General features: G+C 33.5%; 1 protein-coding gene across 1 annotated transcript in view; it reads left to right on the top strand.

Moving 5' to 3' along the window:
- LOC109543378 (protein artichoke-like) overlaps positions 1-19,762 on the top strand; it is a 52,080-nt gene extending 32,318 nt beyond the window's left edge. The window contains exons 3-11 of the mRNA XM_048670236.1: positions 7,788-8,082; positions 8,348-8,641; positions 11,052-13,259; positions 14,726-15,039; positions 15,306-15,508; positions 15,591-15,886; positions 18,320-18,577; positions 18,767-18,919; positions 19,000-19,762. Coding sequence (XP_048526193.1) covers positions 7,846-8,082; positions 8,348-8,641; positions 11,052-13,259; positions 14,726-15,039; positions 15,306-15,508; positions 15,591-15,886; positions 18,320-18,577; positions 18,767-18,919; positions 19,000-19,158 — 4,122 coding nt within the window. The 5' untranslated portion in view covers positions 7,788-7,845 and the 3' untranslated portion in view covers positions 19,159-19,762. The remainder of the gene's footprint in view (positions 1-7,787; positions 8,083-8,347; positions 8,642-11,051; positions 13,260-14,725; positions 15,040-15,305; positions 15,509-15,590; positions 15,887-18,319; positions 18,578-18,766; positions 18,920-18,999) is intronic.
- The last annotated feature ends 1,105 nt before the right edge of the window (positions 19,763-20,867 follow it).

Here is a 20,867-nt window from a genome sequence, read left to right on the forward strand (position 1 = left end):
AAATATAGTGTTTTGTTTCTCAGATACAGCAATTGCAAGCTTAAATATCAGTAAATTATTTCGTCATCCTGTAATAATTTAGTCAAGAGGGAGCAGCAACGCTGATAAAAAACTTAAGAGAGAATTAGAAAAACAAACTGTTTCAACCTTTGATTTTCAATTTATTGAACACAAGTTTATGACCCCATTCCGATACAATTTTCTATCAAAAAACGACCAGAATAAGCGAAAGTTTATAACAGATTATTTGAAAATCTCGTTATTGTTGAATAAAAAAATCGAATTTGTTAAAAAAATTTGGTTTTTTAGAGTTGACTGATTTTTTTGCTTTGCTTTCTGCTCCATTCTATTCAATTTCTATTTTGTAGAGTTTAACTTAAAAATACTGACGATCTGAAGTACTTTTACTTGAAAAATTTAAAGCTTTGTTAAAATTTTACAAAACTTTTTTCAGTGTCAAATTCGCGATAAAAACGAAAATAAATTCCTACCCTTTTTTCCCGACAACTATTAAGGTTTTCTTCAAAACCGAGCACAACACTAAAAGTTTTTAATCGAAAACGTAAAAAGGCATTATTTTCTAATTCTCTTATTTTTTGACCAGAATGGGGAGTTTTCAGCCAAAAATAACAAAATTATTTTTGCTAGAAAATTCGCCTCATTTATCGGTTTGCAGGGAACATTATAAAACACATTTCAGGTTCGAATTTGGCACCAAAACCAAATAATTTTATTCAGTCTTTTTACCGAAAATAATTAGGATTATCTTGAAAAAACCACCAGAGAGCAAAATATTACAAAAAAATATTGGAAAAATTCGCCGCCATCATCGCTCTAAGGAATTCTAAAGTTCCTTTAAATTTTCAGGTCATTCCAGTTTTAGCAAAGTTTCTATTAAGCAATTCTTTCTACACAAAAATTGCATAATTTTTTTGTTTTTCTTAAAATACTGGCAAGGGTAAATTACTGGCTTCAGGTATTTTCTGTGAAAAATTATAAGACAAATTTTATTGGAACGCTCGCCTCCTTAACCGCAGCTTCGAATTATGGACAAAACGCTAATAATTATTTCTAGGTCTTTTCTAAAAATGTTTTCCCGAACTAAAAAAGCGAAAGTTTATAATCATTTATTTGGAACCCTGGATTGGATTTATTACCCTTGGAAACTGGGTCTTCACTTTTACGTCCATATTTCTAAACAACACTGTCTCCAAACAGAAAAACTGCGTTTTTTCTATTTACGTTTTTCTGCAAAATACTGGCACACTGAATCTTTTATGCAAAAAAAAGAAGATATCGATTTTACAAGAAAACTCGTCGACTTTGTTGCTGGGAAAATCTAGATTATTTATTTTAGTTGTATGAATAAAGTAGTAAAACATTACTCAGAAAAAATGTTAATAACCCTTTTTCTCTCGTTCGTCTCGTAAACCTTTAACAAATGGATTATAACTCATTAACCGATGAGTTATAACTCGTTAACTCAGAGAGTGGCAACAACTCAATAGCGCAACTCAACACAGTGTTACCCAGGCCTATTTTTAGGCTCTATAATTATTAAATGACATAATAGTTAATAAATGTAACACCTTAGCTTGTCGACTGTAAATTTATGGCAAATTTCTGGGGGCAGCGTCGAAGCGATTTAGATGTTCGTCGGATTAGCTGCACAATTTACCTCTAATGTAAACACATTAATGAATTGCATCAATTGATCTGACTCAAGCGTTGCAGTCCAATTCGGTATTTTACATTTGACAACAAAACCAGGGGCATAAAGGGACAATCGCACGAATTTGCCCCATTGTGTCACTAATAAATTAACCGATTTATTTAGAGAGTTCGCTAAAACTAATTTACATAATGCTAAACCCATTGTCTCCTCTGGTTCAAGCTTAATATATTCCTACATGGATTACTGTACGACTGTACGGGGAATTTGAGCACAACTAAATGAAGGAAACTTTAATTTTTATGCAAATTAATTTAGAAAACTGGCGCTTTGAGAGAATAAATACATTTATTTCGTTGCTTGGAGGTACAATGTAAAGGACGTCATCGTAACCTATTATTAGGATTTGGAACGGTTAACAAATTGCAATTGAAATTTTCAAGCCAATTTTGACCCAAGTCAATATGAGAACATTTCAGGCTCAAAATGTGTGAAGCCAATGTCTACTTAGTCCCATACTAAACCTTGAAATTACGATTATATGTTTAGAGCCCAATATATCCCTTTTTGAGCCAAAGGATTTCCTCGTTACGATGGATTTAATGCCATGACAAAATCGTTTGTAGTATGACTGGGAGTTAACTAAATTACAAAGACCTTTGTACATGTAAGACTTAAATGTACAGTTAAAATTATATTATGCTTATTAATAAACATTGTCACTAGCGGCATAATATTCCTGCAATCTCCTAGTTTCGTTATAGTATTTGGTCTTTATGAGTATGTTGGTGGAAACTTTGCAACGATAGTTAAAATCGTGTTAGTTGGTTAAAGTTCCATTTGTACGCTTTGAGTAAAGGAAGCTGACATCATTTTAATTAAATTACTTTTAGTTTGCTAAGAAGAGCCTAGTGGAGTGCCTTCATTTGAAAACACCGTAGTCAACTTGAAATGTTAATATTTACCAACAACTGTTAAAGTCGTTTATAATAATAATATACTTGCGCTCAGTTTTGCAAAAGTTCCAGAGTGAGACTGAATTTATTGTAGATTTATCGTTCAGTTTTAAATTTTTTAATTCTTTATTCAGGATGATGATGATGAATTGAAATGGTTAATATATGTTGAAGAAATTAGTTATTATTAAAAGTAAACACGGATTTCTGCATTTTACCTTTGGTGATCTACTTCAAAATCTCAACTCGCAATTTTGCAAATGTAATATGACTTTCTGGCGACTTATAAAATATTCCAAAATTGTTTTTAACAAAAAATTTTATTTATTTAAAATAGCAGTTCCAATTCGTCACTATTGCATTATAAATTTACACATTTCAAAGTGGAGCAGATGAAAAGCAGCATGTTTGTATAAAAGCCTTCGCTTGTTATGGGTACACAATTTAATTCGAATGTGGTAATTTTCGAGGCTTCAGTGTTTCCGTTAAGGCTTTAAAATTTCATTGACCACGCCTGATTTGGGACATTCGCGTAAAACAAACTAAACCAAATTCGGCAACAACATTCAGAGTTTGCTATAAAAAAACCAAAAAAGCCTAATTTTTAGAAATTGATTTCAATCGTGTACTTTTGCCTTTTGAATTCTATTTAAAAAGTTCTTATTTACTGATAATTTATAATCCTTGTTTCTTAGGATTCTTTTGCAAGTTTTAGGCAAAACTTGCTGTCCAAACAAACTGTAATTGAGCAGCAGGAAATAAATGATCTTTAGAAAATATGCAACAAGTAAATACTTTAAACGATATATGAACAATGCAAATGCAATTCTTCGTGTTATGCTATAGAAATCCAACACATGCAAACACAGTACTTTTTAGATGCCGATTTAATCATCAAAATCAATTCAAAATCATCCTGAAAAAAGTTGTTACTAATTAATATCTAATATCCGTTTCATATTTAAATGAATACCTGTATGTCGCAACTTTTGCAATCACCCGTAACTTTTGTGAATAGTAAATATGTATCTGCTAGTTAAATCTAAAATTTTATTTTTCGCAATTTATTGGAACATATTAAAAATCATTGAATTTGGTTCAGTTTGGACGAGTATAAATGAAAGCAGGAAATGAAATTCTCTCGAACCTGAAATCCCACTAAATGCAACGAAAATCATAATGTATTTTAATGGAAAATGAAAATTTAATTTTAATTTTCATCAAACCAGCATTAAGGTATTTTAGATCAACACAAATTTGCCATCACAGTAAAGTTGTTCAATTATAACTTTACAGCATCACTAAAATGTTCTATTTGATGACTAAAAATGTGAAAACACATTATCACCGCACAAGATTGGAGAACGATTAAATTTAAAAGCCGAAAAATTTTGCTAAAATATATTTTTTATTGACTTAAAAAAAACCGAAATCTTTTACCCAAACATATTTTGGATTTACTGATTGTACATTAATTATCGTTCGTGTACTGTAACATGGCAACTTCTCACATTTACGCCCTTAAACCTTTGAATTTTGTTCCTTTCGCATTTTTTTGTAAATCATCCATTAAATTTATTTTTACTGAGAAACAGCCATCAATTTTCTGCCCACACAACAATTTTCTGCATAAAAATACAGCAATTGATTGGAAATATGGACGTCTTGAGACTTTACGAATTCCAATGATATCGAAAAAACTTCATTTGCCACAACGTAATTAAATTCGGAAAGAGGCTTTCGGATGGGGCGGTTTTATTAATAATCGTTCAAGCGCGCTCCATTTGCTCCTTATTGATACGGATTTATTACTTTCGAAGTTGCTGCTGAGTCGACTAAACGATGGAATGTTAATAATTTGCAAGGCTCGTTTGCTACAATTGCACGTTAAAGAGAAAATTTCTGAAAATATTTTCAAATTAGTTTGCTTTTAAAAAAACAAAACAAAAATTTAACGTCTAAAAAATTAGCTGTTGTTTCCGGAATTTTGATATTACTTAGCCAGTAAGAGATTTCCTTTATTGAACTTTATATCATTCCAAATAAAGTAAATTGCGATTGATGAAAATTCAAATCTTTGTTTGGAAATTCTAAACAGCGGAGTTTAGAAATATGAATAAACATTTCAGTTTTCTCTGTTATTTAGTCATAAACAGACATATCAGATATTACTGTTTGGTAGGAGGCCTTTCTGATTACACATGATATGAAATTTTAACGAGAAATGAAACATAATGAAACCCAATCAGCAAGGAAAATGAAAATTAATAATTCCTTATTCACGTTTCCTTCTTCGATTTAATTACTACGCCCTTTGTAACGTTTATTATCACTTATTGACAAGAATAAGGGTGAAAATCCTCTACCTCTATTTCACTTCAAATTGAGTTTTGTTTGTTTAAGCTCCTATTTCAGATTAAGCAAACTTGCCTGTTATATAATTACCTGCGAATATCCTACACTTAACGAAGTGTTTTTAATCATATTAGCGTAAACATTCAGCAAAAGGTCTAATGATTGCCAATCTCTAATTAGTAATTCAATACGGAAACAATTAATTGCTGTCGAGTCGTTCGTTTTTCGTGGCTATTGTTTAGATATGTTAAGGTTTCCCAGCTTTAGAGCGTCCTTAAATTGAATTTCTTCTTGGCGTATTGCCAATAGGAGTGGCTCCCATCTAAGTGGCCATGGAAAGTTCACATTTATCTAATTTTTCTTTTAAATCTAATTTTTGAAACTGATGGAACAAGGATGATTTATTCACGTTTGATGCATCGAAATTTGCAAATTATTAAAGACCGAAAGTAAACTCTCTTAAAGCCAAAGCTTGCGAAATCATTTTTATTCCTCGATGAAGTGTATTGCGGGGAAATCCAATCAGAGCAATGTGGAAAAGCGTTCGGATTCGGTAACGAAGCCATTAATTTTAATTTTGTTCATTTTTAAGCCGTTCGAAGTTTTCGGACGGTAAATTAGGAGGCATTATAGACCATCAATTTTCGAAAAGCTAGCAGCATGTTTCACTGTGTTAGCTCTCAGTTTTATAAATGAGCTGGCTATATACACACATATGCTGGATTTGATTAGACGTTAATTCTGATTCAATTTTAAAGGTTGGTTTTGTCAGTTATTTTATGATGAACAAGTTATTTACGAAAATTAGGTGATGGTTTTTGAAGCTGATTTTATTAGTTCGATCGATTATTCAGGATTAGACACAGGGCATTGGATTTTTTGGAAGCTGATATTTATGTTGTTTCTGTTTATTGTTTTAGATGCTTACAACTTGATGCCTGTGAACATTTTTGATTAGTGTATTAAGTAACTACTATTGTACTACTATTCCGTTTTCATTGGATGCAAAGACCTGGGCCTATGCCTGAAAAGGACTGCTTGAATGTCGAAATTTCGTATGTTGCGTGCATGGCGAATTTCTGAAATTCCTGTGGTCCCTTTTCTATTAAATGTTTTGATTTTTCTACTTATTAATAAGTTTGCTGCATATTAATAGTTCAAATAGTTTTGTTCGTATTTCTTTTGTTATTTTTTTAATTAAGAATTTCTAAATAGTTCGTTCAAACTATCGTCCAAGTTCATCTCGAGTTATCAAATCAAAGTTCTAAAACGAAACCATTTTTTAAATTCAAATTTTAGATTGGTGATAATTTTGAGTATCTGAATCTGTGGATATTTCGATGTTTCGAAGCTCGCTTTGAGAAAGTTGGGAGCAGGAATTTTAGAAATGGGAATTTAAGGAGGCAACTTGTTTTGTCTAAGATGAATTTTCTTACGGCATTTACCAGACACATCATAATCTGATAGCTTTGGTAGATTCCTGAGAATAATTTCAAAGTTTGCTTTTTTCTTCTGCATTTTCGGGTTGTACAGCGACTTCTAGTACATAAACATCTGCAACTCCTTGAAACACAGCCGCTGCATGCAGCTCTCCGATATTCACGCAACTCAATACATTAAATTTAAATTTACCGATAGATTTTCTATTTGTCTCTGTTGCTTTCGGATACCGAAAATTCAGAAGCGATCTTGTGTGGGCGAAAAACGGTTTCGTTTCCTCAAATTTTCACCACTATCGCCGATATCGAACATGAGATTCTCTTGTTTATTCTATTTTCTTTCTAATTGGATTACAGTGGTTTAGCATCACAAAAATCACACATTTTAAAGCTCACAGTTATCGTCAAGAAGGAAAATTGGGGAAACTTAATAATGAAACTGAGTGTTTTAATTTCTCTAATTAATATAAGCAATTCCGCAAAAGTATCCGCACGTTTGCAATTTCAAATAATTTAAATGCCATGTTGTCCACGCAAAAAATTGCGCTTGTAAAAGTTGAATTGCTATTTTATAGAGAAAAATAAAATTTCTGCACTTACATCCAGCAATAATAATTAATTTATCAACAATAAAAAATAAAGCTAGTTCTTAAAATCTCTTTAAAACTGTGCTACAACAAACATGTTTTTTTTTCAAATCATCGGAAACCAACGTTCAAGTTCGCAACCACGCAATATGAGAGAACCAGTTTCGGTATAGTACATGAGTAAATTTCATTATAGTGTTTCAAATAATGACGTCACTGCCAAATAACCTGGGACAGACAGTACATTATTTAGTAGACGTGTGTTAAAATGTTTAATTTTAAATTCAGAATTAATTTTTATTTTTCATACTCTTTCTTGTAATGAAAGTGGATGATGTGGAGTCTTGACTGAACAGTTAACAAACTTGGAAAAGTAGGAGATTTTCAAAGTCGATCTTCACGGCAGTGAGAAACAAAACATTTTCAAAACGGGAAAAAGGAAAAATATTGGCAATATTTAGAAGTTCCGAGCCCGTTGATCCACTTGCTCCTTAAATGGTGCGAAAAATATTAGAAAAGCTTGTAGAAAAATGTAGAAAGCTGAAGAAGTAACTTGTGCTTTTCTAAAAAAAGTATAATTTGCATCCTAGTTAACCTCCACTTATCAAATTGATAAAATGTTTTCTAATCATAATTTGTAATTATTTAAACTGTCAAAGATATAAGTATCTAATTATCATTTTGCATAATTTTTGTGAAGCGGAAAAGTGCAAAGCGTAAATTTGACGTGATTTTTAAGAAAAATTGTGTCAATAAGAATTGTTTCTTTTTGTTTCAGGTCTTTGACCAATAATAATGTGGAGGATCAGTGACATATCAAAGCTGTATCGGCCGTAATGAGACGGCTCTGGTCCGTCATCTTTACCATTGTCCTTGTTTTGTGGGGGGCGGTTAAGGCAGATAGTGAACAATGTCCAGACTCAACTGTAAACCCTTCTTGTCACTGCCACAAATTGGAAAAAGACCTACAGTTGGATTGTCCCGCTGCCACTGCTCAAACTCTACGCATGATACTGGAAAAAATCAGTACCCCGATTCAGTCCCTTACAGTACACGAGCCAGACAAAGCAATGGTAACTCAAAATGTGTATTTTATAAACTAATATGTTTTTTAATACAGTTATTGTCTAAAAAATATTGATTAAAAAATACGGTAATGAATAGAAATACCTTATTGGTCAGACGTTATATTCTTGCCATTCTCGTTCATTTATTTCGCGGGGCAACCTCTGCCTCAAGCCTCTCAAGATTTATGCTCTGCAAAGAAAAAATGAAACTGCCAATTTCAACCAATAGTGAAAAAGCTGATATCAGCATGAAGCATTTTTTTAATTTCAGACGAAACTCCCAAAGAACATATTTCCAGACTCAACCATTATACGCTCTATCGATATATCCCGTTCGAACATCGAAGAAATTCACGATGAGTCGCTTCGTCCCTTAACGCCACATTTAGAGAGTTTCAGTCTCAGAGAGTCCCAGTTGAAAGAAATTCCACAGAAGGCTTTTAAGGGACTTAGTAGACTTATTGCTTTAGATCTGGAGAACAACCAGATTGCCGAGATACCAAGATATACGTTTTATGGACTCGGGTTGATGAAGTTAAGCTTGAGAGGCAATAGACTACAAAGTGTAAGTGTTGGTTTATTTCGTAGTAATCATTATCGTTATTTGCGGTTTTATAATCAATCGGTTAAATTGAATAATGATGCAAACGGTAATATGTTTTGAAAATTATTCTAACTCCCTCAATTATCTGATAATAGATGACCTCTAAAAAACTAAGTTTTAATTAACTGAATATTTTCAACTTTCGCTGGCTGTAACGATATGCAAATAGAAGTCAGTGAGAAGTTTAAATACTGTTAAAATAATGACGAAACCTCATATACATCTAAAGCTCGCTCAGTTGACTGCAGGCTTTCAAAAAAATGTTAATTCTATTAATTAATTTTTTATCATTTATTGTCTCATTGTCATTCTTTTGAGCAACATTACAAATTCTAAATATTTAATTTTTTTAAATGTAAGGGTGCATTCAATTGAACGAACCAACTATTATTATTATTTTATTGCATATTTAGTAAGTTACAAGAGCCTGACAGTCTGATTTGGGTAATAAATTGAATTTAATAAATAACTCAATTTAAAACTTATTGTTAATCTTGGTTTGATTGCTTGAGTTAATCTTGGTTTAGTTTTGTTTAGTTTTCGCTTTTTTACAGTTATCTTCTTAGTTGTTTGTAACAATTCGCATGTTACTTTGTATCATAAATCCAACAAAAATAATTATAATAATAAGAAATAATTAATGCAAACATGCTGAAGAGCATAAAATCATATAAAATACTTTGAGGGCACAGTATTTACTTTTTATATATGAAACAAAGATACTTCTCTAACTATCCAACGAATTCTAAACTCTTGATAGACTAGTTGCAACATGCTAAAGTTGCGTTTGAAGTCGATGCGCATAAACTTACCAAACTCGATTTTCTAAGCTGAATTAATATTTCTTCTTCAGGTTCTCTGGTTCTTGTTTGCAATATAACTCTATCCATTTTCCTCGACTTTAAAAGTATTCTTTACGCTGAAACGGCTTTCCATGTTTGCAAACGTTTGATGAATGGACACAATTTTTATTTGAAAAGTCGAACACATTGACGACCAGTGCTATTACAAAGTCCGTTCACGAAAGACATATTTTTCGATCTCAAATAAGTAGATACGAGATTTTCTGAAGTTATATTAACAGTATTTGTTGAAACGTTTTGTTCTTAAAATGGAAAGCAAAAGATGGAACCTCTTTTGATATCTGAATGAAGGAAAAATAAGTATTTATGCTATTGTTTAATTATTTTTCTTAACTGTTCCTAGTACGTTGTATGTGTTACAGTTATTCTAATAAAACACTTTTTTCTTAAATAATGACAAGATCTTTCGCGGCAAGAAGGGACTTATGTTTTCAAAAGTTTCAAACTGAAAATGTAATACTTAATAAGAAAATGAATACTAAAATTTTCAAGTTTCAAAATGAAAATGTAATACTAAAATTTTATTATTTTAATACAAAAATGCGCATTTCAAGATATAGTTTCAAATTAGTGTTTCGTTTCTGAGGCACTTTTGTGAGAAAATTTGTGCTCTCACATCTGCTTAGTTTTTTGTTTTGCATGAAAAATCAAGTAGTTTGTTGGCCACATATGATATATACAAATGGTCCTTTAAAACTCAAAAAGTATATTAATGATTGTAAATATCGCTTAAATCAATTTGTTAGTCTAACTATCCCAAAACCGTACAGCTATTTTTTCATTTTACTACTCACAAAGTTAACAAATATTTTTTTGCCACATATCGGAAACATCGAACTAAATAATTCGAATAATTTAATTATGGAAATAATCGCATTGAAAGGATCAACTTTTTAAAATTTCTCAAATTAATCAAACACCACATAATTGAATTGGGACAAGAAAATTAAAAAAAATAGGTGATATACCTAAGCGTTTATTCGTACCAAAGAAAGATGTAACACAAAACGCTTTTTGGAACGGAGAATGTCGATTTAGGGTAGGCTCGGATGACGAAGAAGAAGGAAGGAACTTACTGATCTCAAAGAGAGCGTTAATACAAGACCATTTTATTTAAAAAACAACAGGGACAAAGATACTGTTATATAACGTCGAAGGAGCGTAGAAGAGCCGATTAAATGGTGAGTATGTCGGGTTTTTACGTTCTTTGCGTGAACGCGAACAACAGGACGGAAAGGTAATTTATCAGAACACTGTAAGTTTCGAGCAAACCACCTATGAAGATGCAAAGTACCTAGTCGTATTTGCAAAACGCCAAAAAAACTTCTAATTTACTGCGGCCTAGAAACCTGAAAGACTCATCAGTTTCAGTTCCATTCATATCATTACTAGTTCATATATCTTCGGTAGATCTTAATATCGGCTTAAATTTTCCGGAGCTGATTTGCGTTGTAAAAATAACAAATTTTTCGTTTTGTTCCATAAAAAAATGCCTTTTTCCATTTCAGGCCACTGACTACTCGCTTGCAGGATTAGAGGCTACACTCTCCGATCTGGACATATCCGAGAACAAATTGCGAACATTCCCCATGAACGCCGTAAGACGTTTGGAACAACTGCGGCATTTGCGCCTATCACATAACGAAATTAGTTTTATTTCGGTTGACACTTATTCACATCTGAACTCGCTGTTCTACTTGGACCTCAGCAACAACGTTTTTGAGACTATTAATAGTGAAACTTTCAAAGTATGTCTCGCCGTCAGGACGTTATTGCTTTACTGTAACGCCATTGAAGTGGTTCATGAAGAAACGTTCAGTCTATTGCAAGATCTTGAGACTCTCGACCTGAGTCGGAACAAGATTATTTTTTTGCACCCGACGACTTTTAGACAAAACAAGAAAGTTAGTTGGATAGACTTGAGCCGCAACCATTTGCATTATGTTAGTGGCGTGTTTGCGTTTTTGCCCAATTTAGAGCAGCTTTTTCTGTGGGGGAATAATGTGCTGGAAGTACTATCGGATGCGTTCACGAATTCCTCCAGCTTATCGGTTCTTTATCTGCAGGACAACGCCATCGGAAGACTGGATCAGGAAGCTTTTCTGCACCTGACTAATCTAACGCAGCTGCACTTGGGCTCGAATTTTATTTTAAATTTACCCACAAGCATCTTCTCAAATAATTATAATTTGAGCCTATTGAGTCTAGACGCTAATTGGCTGATTGATTTAGAGCCAGGTTTATTTGAGAAAACCCTGCTACTAAGAGAGATAAGACTGCAAAACAACAAAATCCAATCAGTTCATAAAGGCGTCTTTGATCCGCTGCCAGAATTGCGGGAACTCCAGTTGCAGCACAATGAAATATCGTCAATTGAGGATGGCGCTTTTCGCACATTGCAGAGTTTACAGCACATCAATTTGCAAGACAACGCAATTACAGACCTAGGCGATGTGTTTAGGCACACCACTGCCTTAGTGTCACTACAATTAGATAACAATGCCTTAATGTCCTTACACAATCATACATTAAAAGGGCAATCCAGCCTGAAAATAATGTGGCTTGGACATAATAGGCTCCAGAAAGTTGAACAAGCTTTATTCAGAGATCTGGTGCAGGTCGAGAAAGTTTACTTGAATAATAACAGCATATCCCTGCTAGGCGATCGGGCGTTCGAAGCTATGCGCTCGTTAAAATTCCTCTACCTAAATACCAATCATGTGAAGCAAATTACTTCGAAAACTTTTGCGGAACTGCATGAGTTGGAGGAGCTAGATTTGTCGCACAATCTGATAGAGCGGATGGAAGGCAGAGCGCTAATAAATTTAAAAAAGTTAAGGGTGCTGGATTTGTCGTTTAATCCGCTTAAAGTTTTACACGATTCGATTTTCCAGGAGGGATTGCCTATTAGGACGCTCAGTTTGGTTAACTGCTCCATTTCTAAGATCGAGTCGGATGCCTTTCGCGGTTTGAACAATCTTAACGACTTAAACTTGGCTAACAATAAATTATCCGTTCGCGATCTGCGCCACCTCGACATTCCTGGTTTACGAGATTTACAGTTGTCCCACAATAAGTTGAGTGACTTGGACGAGGAGGCACTAAATGGGCTTCCCTCTTTGCAAGAGATTACCCTCGAAAATTGTGTGATCGCCAAGTTACCGCATTTAGTGTTCGCCAAAAATAAGAATCTCATGAGAATCGACTTGACTGCAAACTTCTTAACAGGGTTGCATCCGGGAATTTTTGCTCAATTAAATATTTTGAAGGAACTCAAGCTGAACTTTAATAACTTGACTCAAATCCCGTATCAGACCCTTTCCAACATTTCTACGATGGAAGCTCTGGCTTTGTCACATAATAACTTCGTTACATTAGAGGTGTATCAATTGAACGGCATGCCGAACTTGCGGCATCTGGATCTCAGCTATAATTTCATATCGGGACTTACTGGCTTCAGCTCGACTACTCTCAATCAATTACTATCTGTGGATTTAAGCGGCAATAAGCTGGCGACGCTCCCAACCAATTTTTTCCATCATTCCCATCTCCTTAGGCAAGTCGACCTTTCGGAGAATCGATTTCATCACATTCCAAACACCGCTTTGTCAGAAATTACCCTACCGGGTCTGGGATGGCTTAATATATCTGGGAATCCCATTGTAAACATGCACAAAATTATTGGATCCGTTCGAAGCTATCCAGCTCTCGAGGAGGTAAGTTTACACACATTGAGCTATTTTACCATTCAAGCATATTTTCCAATCTTCTCGATATCATTCTATCTGGGAGTTGGAGAGACTCTAGTTAAAACTAGATAAAAACAAAGTGAATTTTACATCTTACTTTTACCACTGGTTTTGGACAATTTCATTTCCTTCATTCGAATATACTTGGTTCCGATAATTAGGTATATTTGTTTTAGTTTAATATTTATTTTATTTCAACATCAACGCACAAGGTGTTTACTAGACCAAATATAAATCAGGCAAAATGAGACACGAAATAACAAAACAAACATATGTTTGCAAACGTTTAATCGGTTGATAAATAAATGCATCTTTGTGATGTGTGTTACAATTTAACATCGACGAGGTGTTTTCTAGAAGGATTACAAACCAGACTGGAATGAATAAAAAAAATCTAGAAAATCTAATACTTGATTAATTAGGGAACTCGAAACCACAATTGTCCTCACAAAATAGGCGACATTTTAGTTTAAATTCATTTCAACTCCTTTTATATCCCAAAGCTACCAGAACGGCGTCGTAAGAAATTGAACTTTGATTCAAAAATTCTTTAGAAATTTCTTGGGGAGACAAAATATTAATTTAAAAGGTTTTTCATTTTATCAGAAAATTATAAAATGTGTAGTCTGATTCTTTGATATTCTCTGTCGACCCCAACACTATTTCAGTCCAGTTCTACGAATGACCAAGCTTCCCGACTGGGTGCATCAGGAATTTTTGGAAAATTAAAGTTTTGAAGCTTTATTAATTTTTTATGAGGATGTTAATGTCCGTAATATCAAATAATTATTATTACCCCTTAATTCACTAATTCTGTCAAGCAAGAGAGTCACATTGATTCAAACTTATTTAAAATTCAAAATTTAGGAATTTTTAATGATAGCTTTAAAGTATTATTGCCACTTTTTGTCACTTCTTCAATACGCAATTCTTCAATTCCGTCAAAATTTTGGGGCCCCAAAAAACGGAAACAAATAAAACTAAACAAAAATGCTAAAAACTCAGCAACTGCTTTGTGTACTGGATACTGGATACCGTTCGATTTCAAGTTAGCCCAATCAACGCTATATTAAACACATATAATATACTTCAAAACGTCGCTTTTTTTAATTGGTGTGTCATTCTTTGGAACCGAAAACTTCTACTTTCCACAATCCAAGTTATTCACTAATAGTGGAAGTTGCTTGCACGAAAAGCACAATTCTCGGAAATATCGCTTTTCTAAAGTATCTGGTTGTGAGTCTGAAAATAGTTTAACTTGAAATCGAACTGATTTCTTAGACATTAGACGATATAATGGTTTTCCTGGCAATCCCATTGCGTTTTCTTCTAAAAAGTGTTTTCCGAAATTTAAACGACGCTAATAGCCATTAGGTTTACTTTAATAACTTTTTCAAATACAATCAGCTATCATTACAATCTGTAAATTTTAGATGCACTTGGAACACAGCGACCTGATCGTAATAACCAGTAAGGAATTCGAGCTATTCCCGTCTTTACTTCACGTTCATTTAGGATATAACAAGATCCTGAAAATATCCCCAGGCGCATTCAGCTCCCTCCATCAACTAATCTCGTTAGATCTGGGAGTCAATCAAATAGAAATCATACCACAAGAACGTCTATTTGGTTTGAACAACCTTCGCATACTCAACGTAACACATAATCGCTTAAAGGACTTGGACGAATTTCCCGAGGATCTCAAATCGCTTAAAGTCCTGGATGTATCTTATAATCAAATAGCAAGGTAACACTTGAGTTATAGATGGAAATTATGGCTCGAGGAACCCAAAGGGGAATAAACACCGACAAACGCAGTATTTCTTGGCTGGGGGTGTTAAATCAGATTTGAGGGAATGGAATTGCTGGGTTTATAGAGTACACGAAATTCGCCAGAAAAATGTTTTCTCTCTAAATGGTTATTGAATTAGAAAAGCTTTTGGTTAAAAAAACCCAACTAGAAAAACTTGCTGCGATCGTAAAGGTTTTATTGATTATTGAATTGTCTTTCAGAATTAGGAGCACAACCTTCAACTACCTCATAAACTTGGCCGAATTGTACTTATATGGCAACTGGGTCTCTTTCATTGCACCTGAAGCTTTCAGAGCTCTTAAAGCTTTGATCATTTTAGATTTCAGTAGAAACTATTTAGAGAAAATACCCGGAGAAGCACTCAAATATTTAGAGACGCAGATTCGAAGTTTGAATGTCGAAGGTATTTAAATGGAAAATTTATTTGAATTCCTCATTTTCCTAGTTCCACACTGTATGTTGTTTAATACACATTTTTTATCCAGATAATCCATTAGTCTGCAATTGTGACTCAGAAGAATTATGGGAATGGTTGAAAGATCATCGTAAACTAATGAAACAGCCGGAAAATAAAGTCATGAAATGCCATCGTCCCGAACGTCTGACTGGAAAAGTCTTCATTGAGTTGGATCCGGAACAATTTTGTAATCAACCAATGGTAGTCAAACTGGCCATTCAAGATATTCAACCATTTTCGGTTTTGGTTTCATGGCAGAGCAGAAATCATTCAGGACTTTATGGATATCAAATAGCGTACTATTCAATGGACAGTGTCGAAGAAGTAAGTTAAGTAATTTTTGCAATAAGAAAATAAGTTGGAAGACTTTGAATGCTTGATAGGAATTTGCCTACAGCTTTATTATTAATGCGAAGGTTAAAAAATGATTAAAATGGAAGAAAGCGCACTCATATTTTATCTAAAATATGCCTTATTTCGTTTCAAAGGAAACACATATCTTTAAGAATACCAACTCACCGTGTTAAGTAAAATAGAAATACATTTGTTTTAAAGGCCTGCTTTATATCTCACGTGTTACCTTTTATGTCTCACTTCTTCGGATTCGGGGTATATAAATCCATCTAAAAATAGACGATTATTTCTAGATTCTTTATACAGGGCAGTGATTGAATATGGGGCAAAAATTCAAAATCTTGTTTATTGGGTAATTCCAATTGGCATAGTGGCAAAAATTGGGCAATAAGAACATTTTAATACAGATACTATATGCATAGCTTTTTGCCCTTTAGAAACATTGATGAAAATAACTAAAATACCGTTAGAATCGTGCAAACATTTAGAAATTGCACAACTCAATTAAAAATGCTTTCGGTTGGCTTATATACAATTTAACTAAAAAAGTCTCAGTTCTCAGACGCCACTAAATTAGAACATGATTTCAGTTTTACATTTTGTAAGGATTCCGGTCGGTCAGTCCCTGTCGTTTATTCAATACGCTTCCAAAGTTCCTTTAACTGTTGTTTCCGATTTGATCAGCATTTGCTTTCAAGCTGATTTTTTTCACCGATGTTGTAAACCTTTATAGCCTATAGAAATCTCATGTGAAATCACCATACGTCATCCAGGAAATATTTCATTCAGAAGTTATCAGGGTAGCGGTAGAAGAAGTCACGTCAGCTTACAGTCTTAAATCTTTACAAATACAAGCTATTTTAAAAGCTTATCCTTCGCTGCTCTACTGAACGTGCTCTTTGCGGAAAAACAATTCAATCTGAAAAGAATATAAGTCCGAGGCAATCACGCTTTATAGATAAGGACTTCTCAAGCTGTATCCTTTGGGAGGACAAGCTAAATATTCTGGCAAAAATATCTTATTAACTTGTTTTGAACAGACTGCAAACTCGGCGGAATCCTTTCAATTATATAAATGTTTATTCACAGAAATCTATTGGGAAATTATTAGGTAGTTCAAAGGCCATTGAAGAGGGAACAGAAATCGATTATAGGCGCCTTTCGGGGTCTGCATTATGCCGGAGTCAAAGGATAAATATAAGACAAGTTGGAAGCTTTGGATTTCATAATGTTTATTCCAGTTGCTTCGGGATATCGGGAGTCTATATGGTAACATGCATTTAATAAGCTTTTAAAATTATTTGATAGTAAATTAATTATACTACATACCTACATACAATTTGCATGAACAAAAATCATGTATAAAATTGATCAGTTTCGCAACTATATCTAATTTTCGTTTCAGATGTATGTTATTTACTTAACTTACTGTTTCTGCACTTTGCTTCCAACACTACGATATATCACGTAATTTGTCAGTTGCCTTTTCCTATTCAGGCACGACGCAGAAAATCTCGCATTTCCAACATGTATGGCTTTTGAACCGACCTAATTACGTTTTTCACAATTTCTGATAATCGAAAAATATAAAATTGGAACTGCGGGGATTTATATAAATCAGAGTTAGTGTTTTGAGTATTTTCTGTTACATATATTTGTATACAAAGTCATACAAATTGAGAAACATTAATGACTTTAGAATTTATTGTGAACATTTTTATAAAACACTTGAAAGAAACCATTCGAACTATAAGAACATTCAGTTAAGTCGTCATTACAGAGACCGTCATTACCGGAATTGGCATTTCTTAATTATTAATCGCAATGTCAGTGTAGCTTCTCACTTCGTTAATTTAACTAAAGTTTATTGTCAGAAAAATTGAAGCAATTTTTTCCTCTTATGGATTTTCTGAAAACGCAATTTTGATATATTCTCCGGGAGGAAAATGAAAATTAATTAAAATTTTCATTGATATCCTGCCATTTTAGAATTGGTGATACTGAAAATAGCGAACCCACCGAGTCAGAAACTTAAGAGCTTATGTGCATTAAATACTAAAAATATACATTCAGTTTTACAACTAGCCATTAAGATCCTGAAGTAAATCATCCAATAAACACTCTTTCTCATATCTCATCGTAAATGGTCCACAGTCATCCACTAGATTACTCTTGCAGCTTTCTTTTTCTAGTACAGTTGTTTTATATAAAATTAACTTTTGGAATAATATATTATCAGTTGGGTAAATTCTAGAATGTTGCACTAGTTTAATTGATAAAATTTGCCCATATTATATATGTGAAATATTTATATATTCATTCGCAATTCGATGTATAAATTGATGATTGTATTTCGATCAGATTAGTTTAGCAATCGAATGTAGAATTTCCCGTTTATTTTAGGTGAGAGGAAAAATGCTCGATCAGTCAGCTCGGTCACTGAAACTGACTCATCTTTATCCCGGAATAAGATATCGAATTTGCGTACTAGCATTAGGACATTGGATTTCATCACGACGAAGAGCAACTGCTCAGTCCCGATTAGCATTTAAGAAACCAACAATGGCAAATAGTACCGATAGTCGGAAAGACGGATTTCACGTGTTTCAGGACAATATTTTGCCAGTTTTAGTAGATTCAACCACTAGCAAATGCACAGAGGTAGGTTTCCTAAACTATAGAAACTAAATAAACTAACATTTTTAACAGTGATAGAGAATGAAAAAATCAACTGAATTTGCGATTCAGATAATAACAAAAACTCAAGTTGAAATAAATTTCCATCTCATTCCGATTTTGCATCTTTGACTAATATAAAAACTATTTTAGAGTCATTTTTTTAATTTTCAGGTTCTAACTTTGGGAGCACCTGATTTAAGTGTCTTACACGATCATTCCACCGGATCCCAGTCAATACTAACGAGAAGACTTGGGTTAATTATCGGATGCTGTATGGGAGTCGTTGTTTTCATTGTTCTAGTTTCAATCCTGGGCTACTTGAAGGTGAGCCAAAATTATATGCAGGATTTCAAAATGCACACAAAATGTAAAGTCCAAACCTTTCACATCATTTTTAAATTTAGATCAAAAAACAGCGAAGGGCATTAAAACGCGACCAACCCACTGTGCCTCCGGAATACATGTCTTATCGGCATTTTTCCATCCAGAGCGGAGAATTGATCGATCGGTCAGGTCATCCTCAATTCATTACCGACATAAACAGTAGGACAACGCTCAATTAGTTAGGATGTACTCAGAGCTTCCTTTTTATTCGCGTTTTTAAACCGGCCCTGATTCAGTGAGTGTTTTTACCTGATTTAGTTCAGATTAATTAGCTATAAATAAAAAGTTCTAACGTTCTAATTTTCGAAGTCAAGTTTTACATATTTTAAGTCCATTTTTTTAACCCGTTTAACTTTAATTGATCGCATATTCTCAAAGTACTAACAAAGGGCCTACGTATATAGAAACCAAGCAATAGATATAACTATCTTGGGCCTTAAGGCAAAATATCTCTGTAACATCACCTAAATCTTTGCTTTTCAATATGCACAAGATGATCAACTTTAGATAAAAGTGAAAAATGATCCTCCCACTCAATTGCTAGTTATCGCAAGTATTTGTTATCAAAAGGAATTTTTGATGAAGACTTGCCTTCTTCAAGCTCTTCAGTAGGTTTTTGTACTTAGCAAGAAGAGCGTGATTGAATTCAGAGCTCTCTATATCCTGAACACGCAGAGGGTCACTGCACATAAACATTTTTAGACCAAACTGGTTGTTTAAATTGTTATTAAGTTTTATATGTATATATTTTAAATAGATGTTAATATATCCCTATACTGCATTTACCTGAAGTTTCATTTTGAATCAAGGCAAATATTTTGTTAATATGATAATTGACAACAGCATTTTCAGAAATCCATAATTTTCATTTAAATTAATTTAGTTATAGCGTTATTTAATCTGGCAATCCTACCTAAAACGTTCTCATCTATTGTCAAATTGGACCCTAACTCAGGCACAATTTCTGGTAAAGTGAATAGGAAGCATGCTTCGCAGGAATAGGAAGCAGGGCTTCAAAATGACTAATCAGTGGGTGCCCTTTTGGGGAAACTCTTCAATACTATAATGTTCGTATAAGTGAAAGTATAATGCAAAAAATCAAACATCAAACCCATTCAAATTCAATTTAATTTCAGACCTGAAGCTCACACAGCTGAAACATACTTTATAGAAATTAACCAACATTTTCATAGCGAAATAATGTAAATTGGCCGACTTCTTTAGACTTAATAATTTGCAGTTTCAGCACTGTGGCAATATTTTCCTCGACTTTAACCGTAAAAAATAAGCTTCCAATCGTGTGGAAGCACATGACATTTTAACATTGATTTTCTTTTCAATCACAACAAAAATTTAACACATTCTGAACGAGAATACTTAACAATAGCTTAGCCATTCGTGTGAAATGGAACGGTTGGCCGAAAGGGAAGTTTAGGACAAAACCGTACGATTTAATTTATCTTAATGATGAAAATATGGAAAAGCGTCACGAGGAAAATGGAAAACTAAACCCGAATTTCCGAGCCCTAAAACTTTGTTTTCGTTCTGAAATTGGATTTGTTTTGTCGTATATTTTAGGTCCACTTAACGTTTCTGTTATTTCTATTGTTCCATTCCGGCATGTGTTTCTAGTAGCGGCGAAATTGATAGCATTTTCAAGTGAAAGCATTATATAGACGCTTTTAACCTATTAAATTCTACATAGAGCATTATTTCTGCAGACGATGTTATCTTTTTGCGTACATACATCTGACATAATAACTACAAAAGAGATTATAACCATTCTCATGAGAGGAGACAGATAATAATGCAGGCACGGGTTTTACCACTCTCGCTTTAAATTTATTTGACGCCACAAACGAGAAATAAAGAGATAAAATATAGCCGA

The sequence above is a fragment of the Dendroctonus ponderosae genome, unplaced genomic scaffold, assembly GCF_020466585.1.
Source record: "Dendroctonus ponderosae isolate FM_Combo_2020 unplaced genomic scaffold, Dpon_F_20191213v2 Dpon_F_20191213_1, whole genome shotgun sequence".
In the NCBI taxonomy this organism is placed as follows: Eukaryota; Metazoa; Arthropoda; class Insecta; order Coleoptera; family Curculionidae; genus Dendroctonus; species Dendroctonus ponderosae.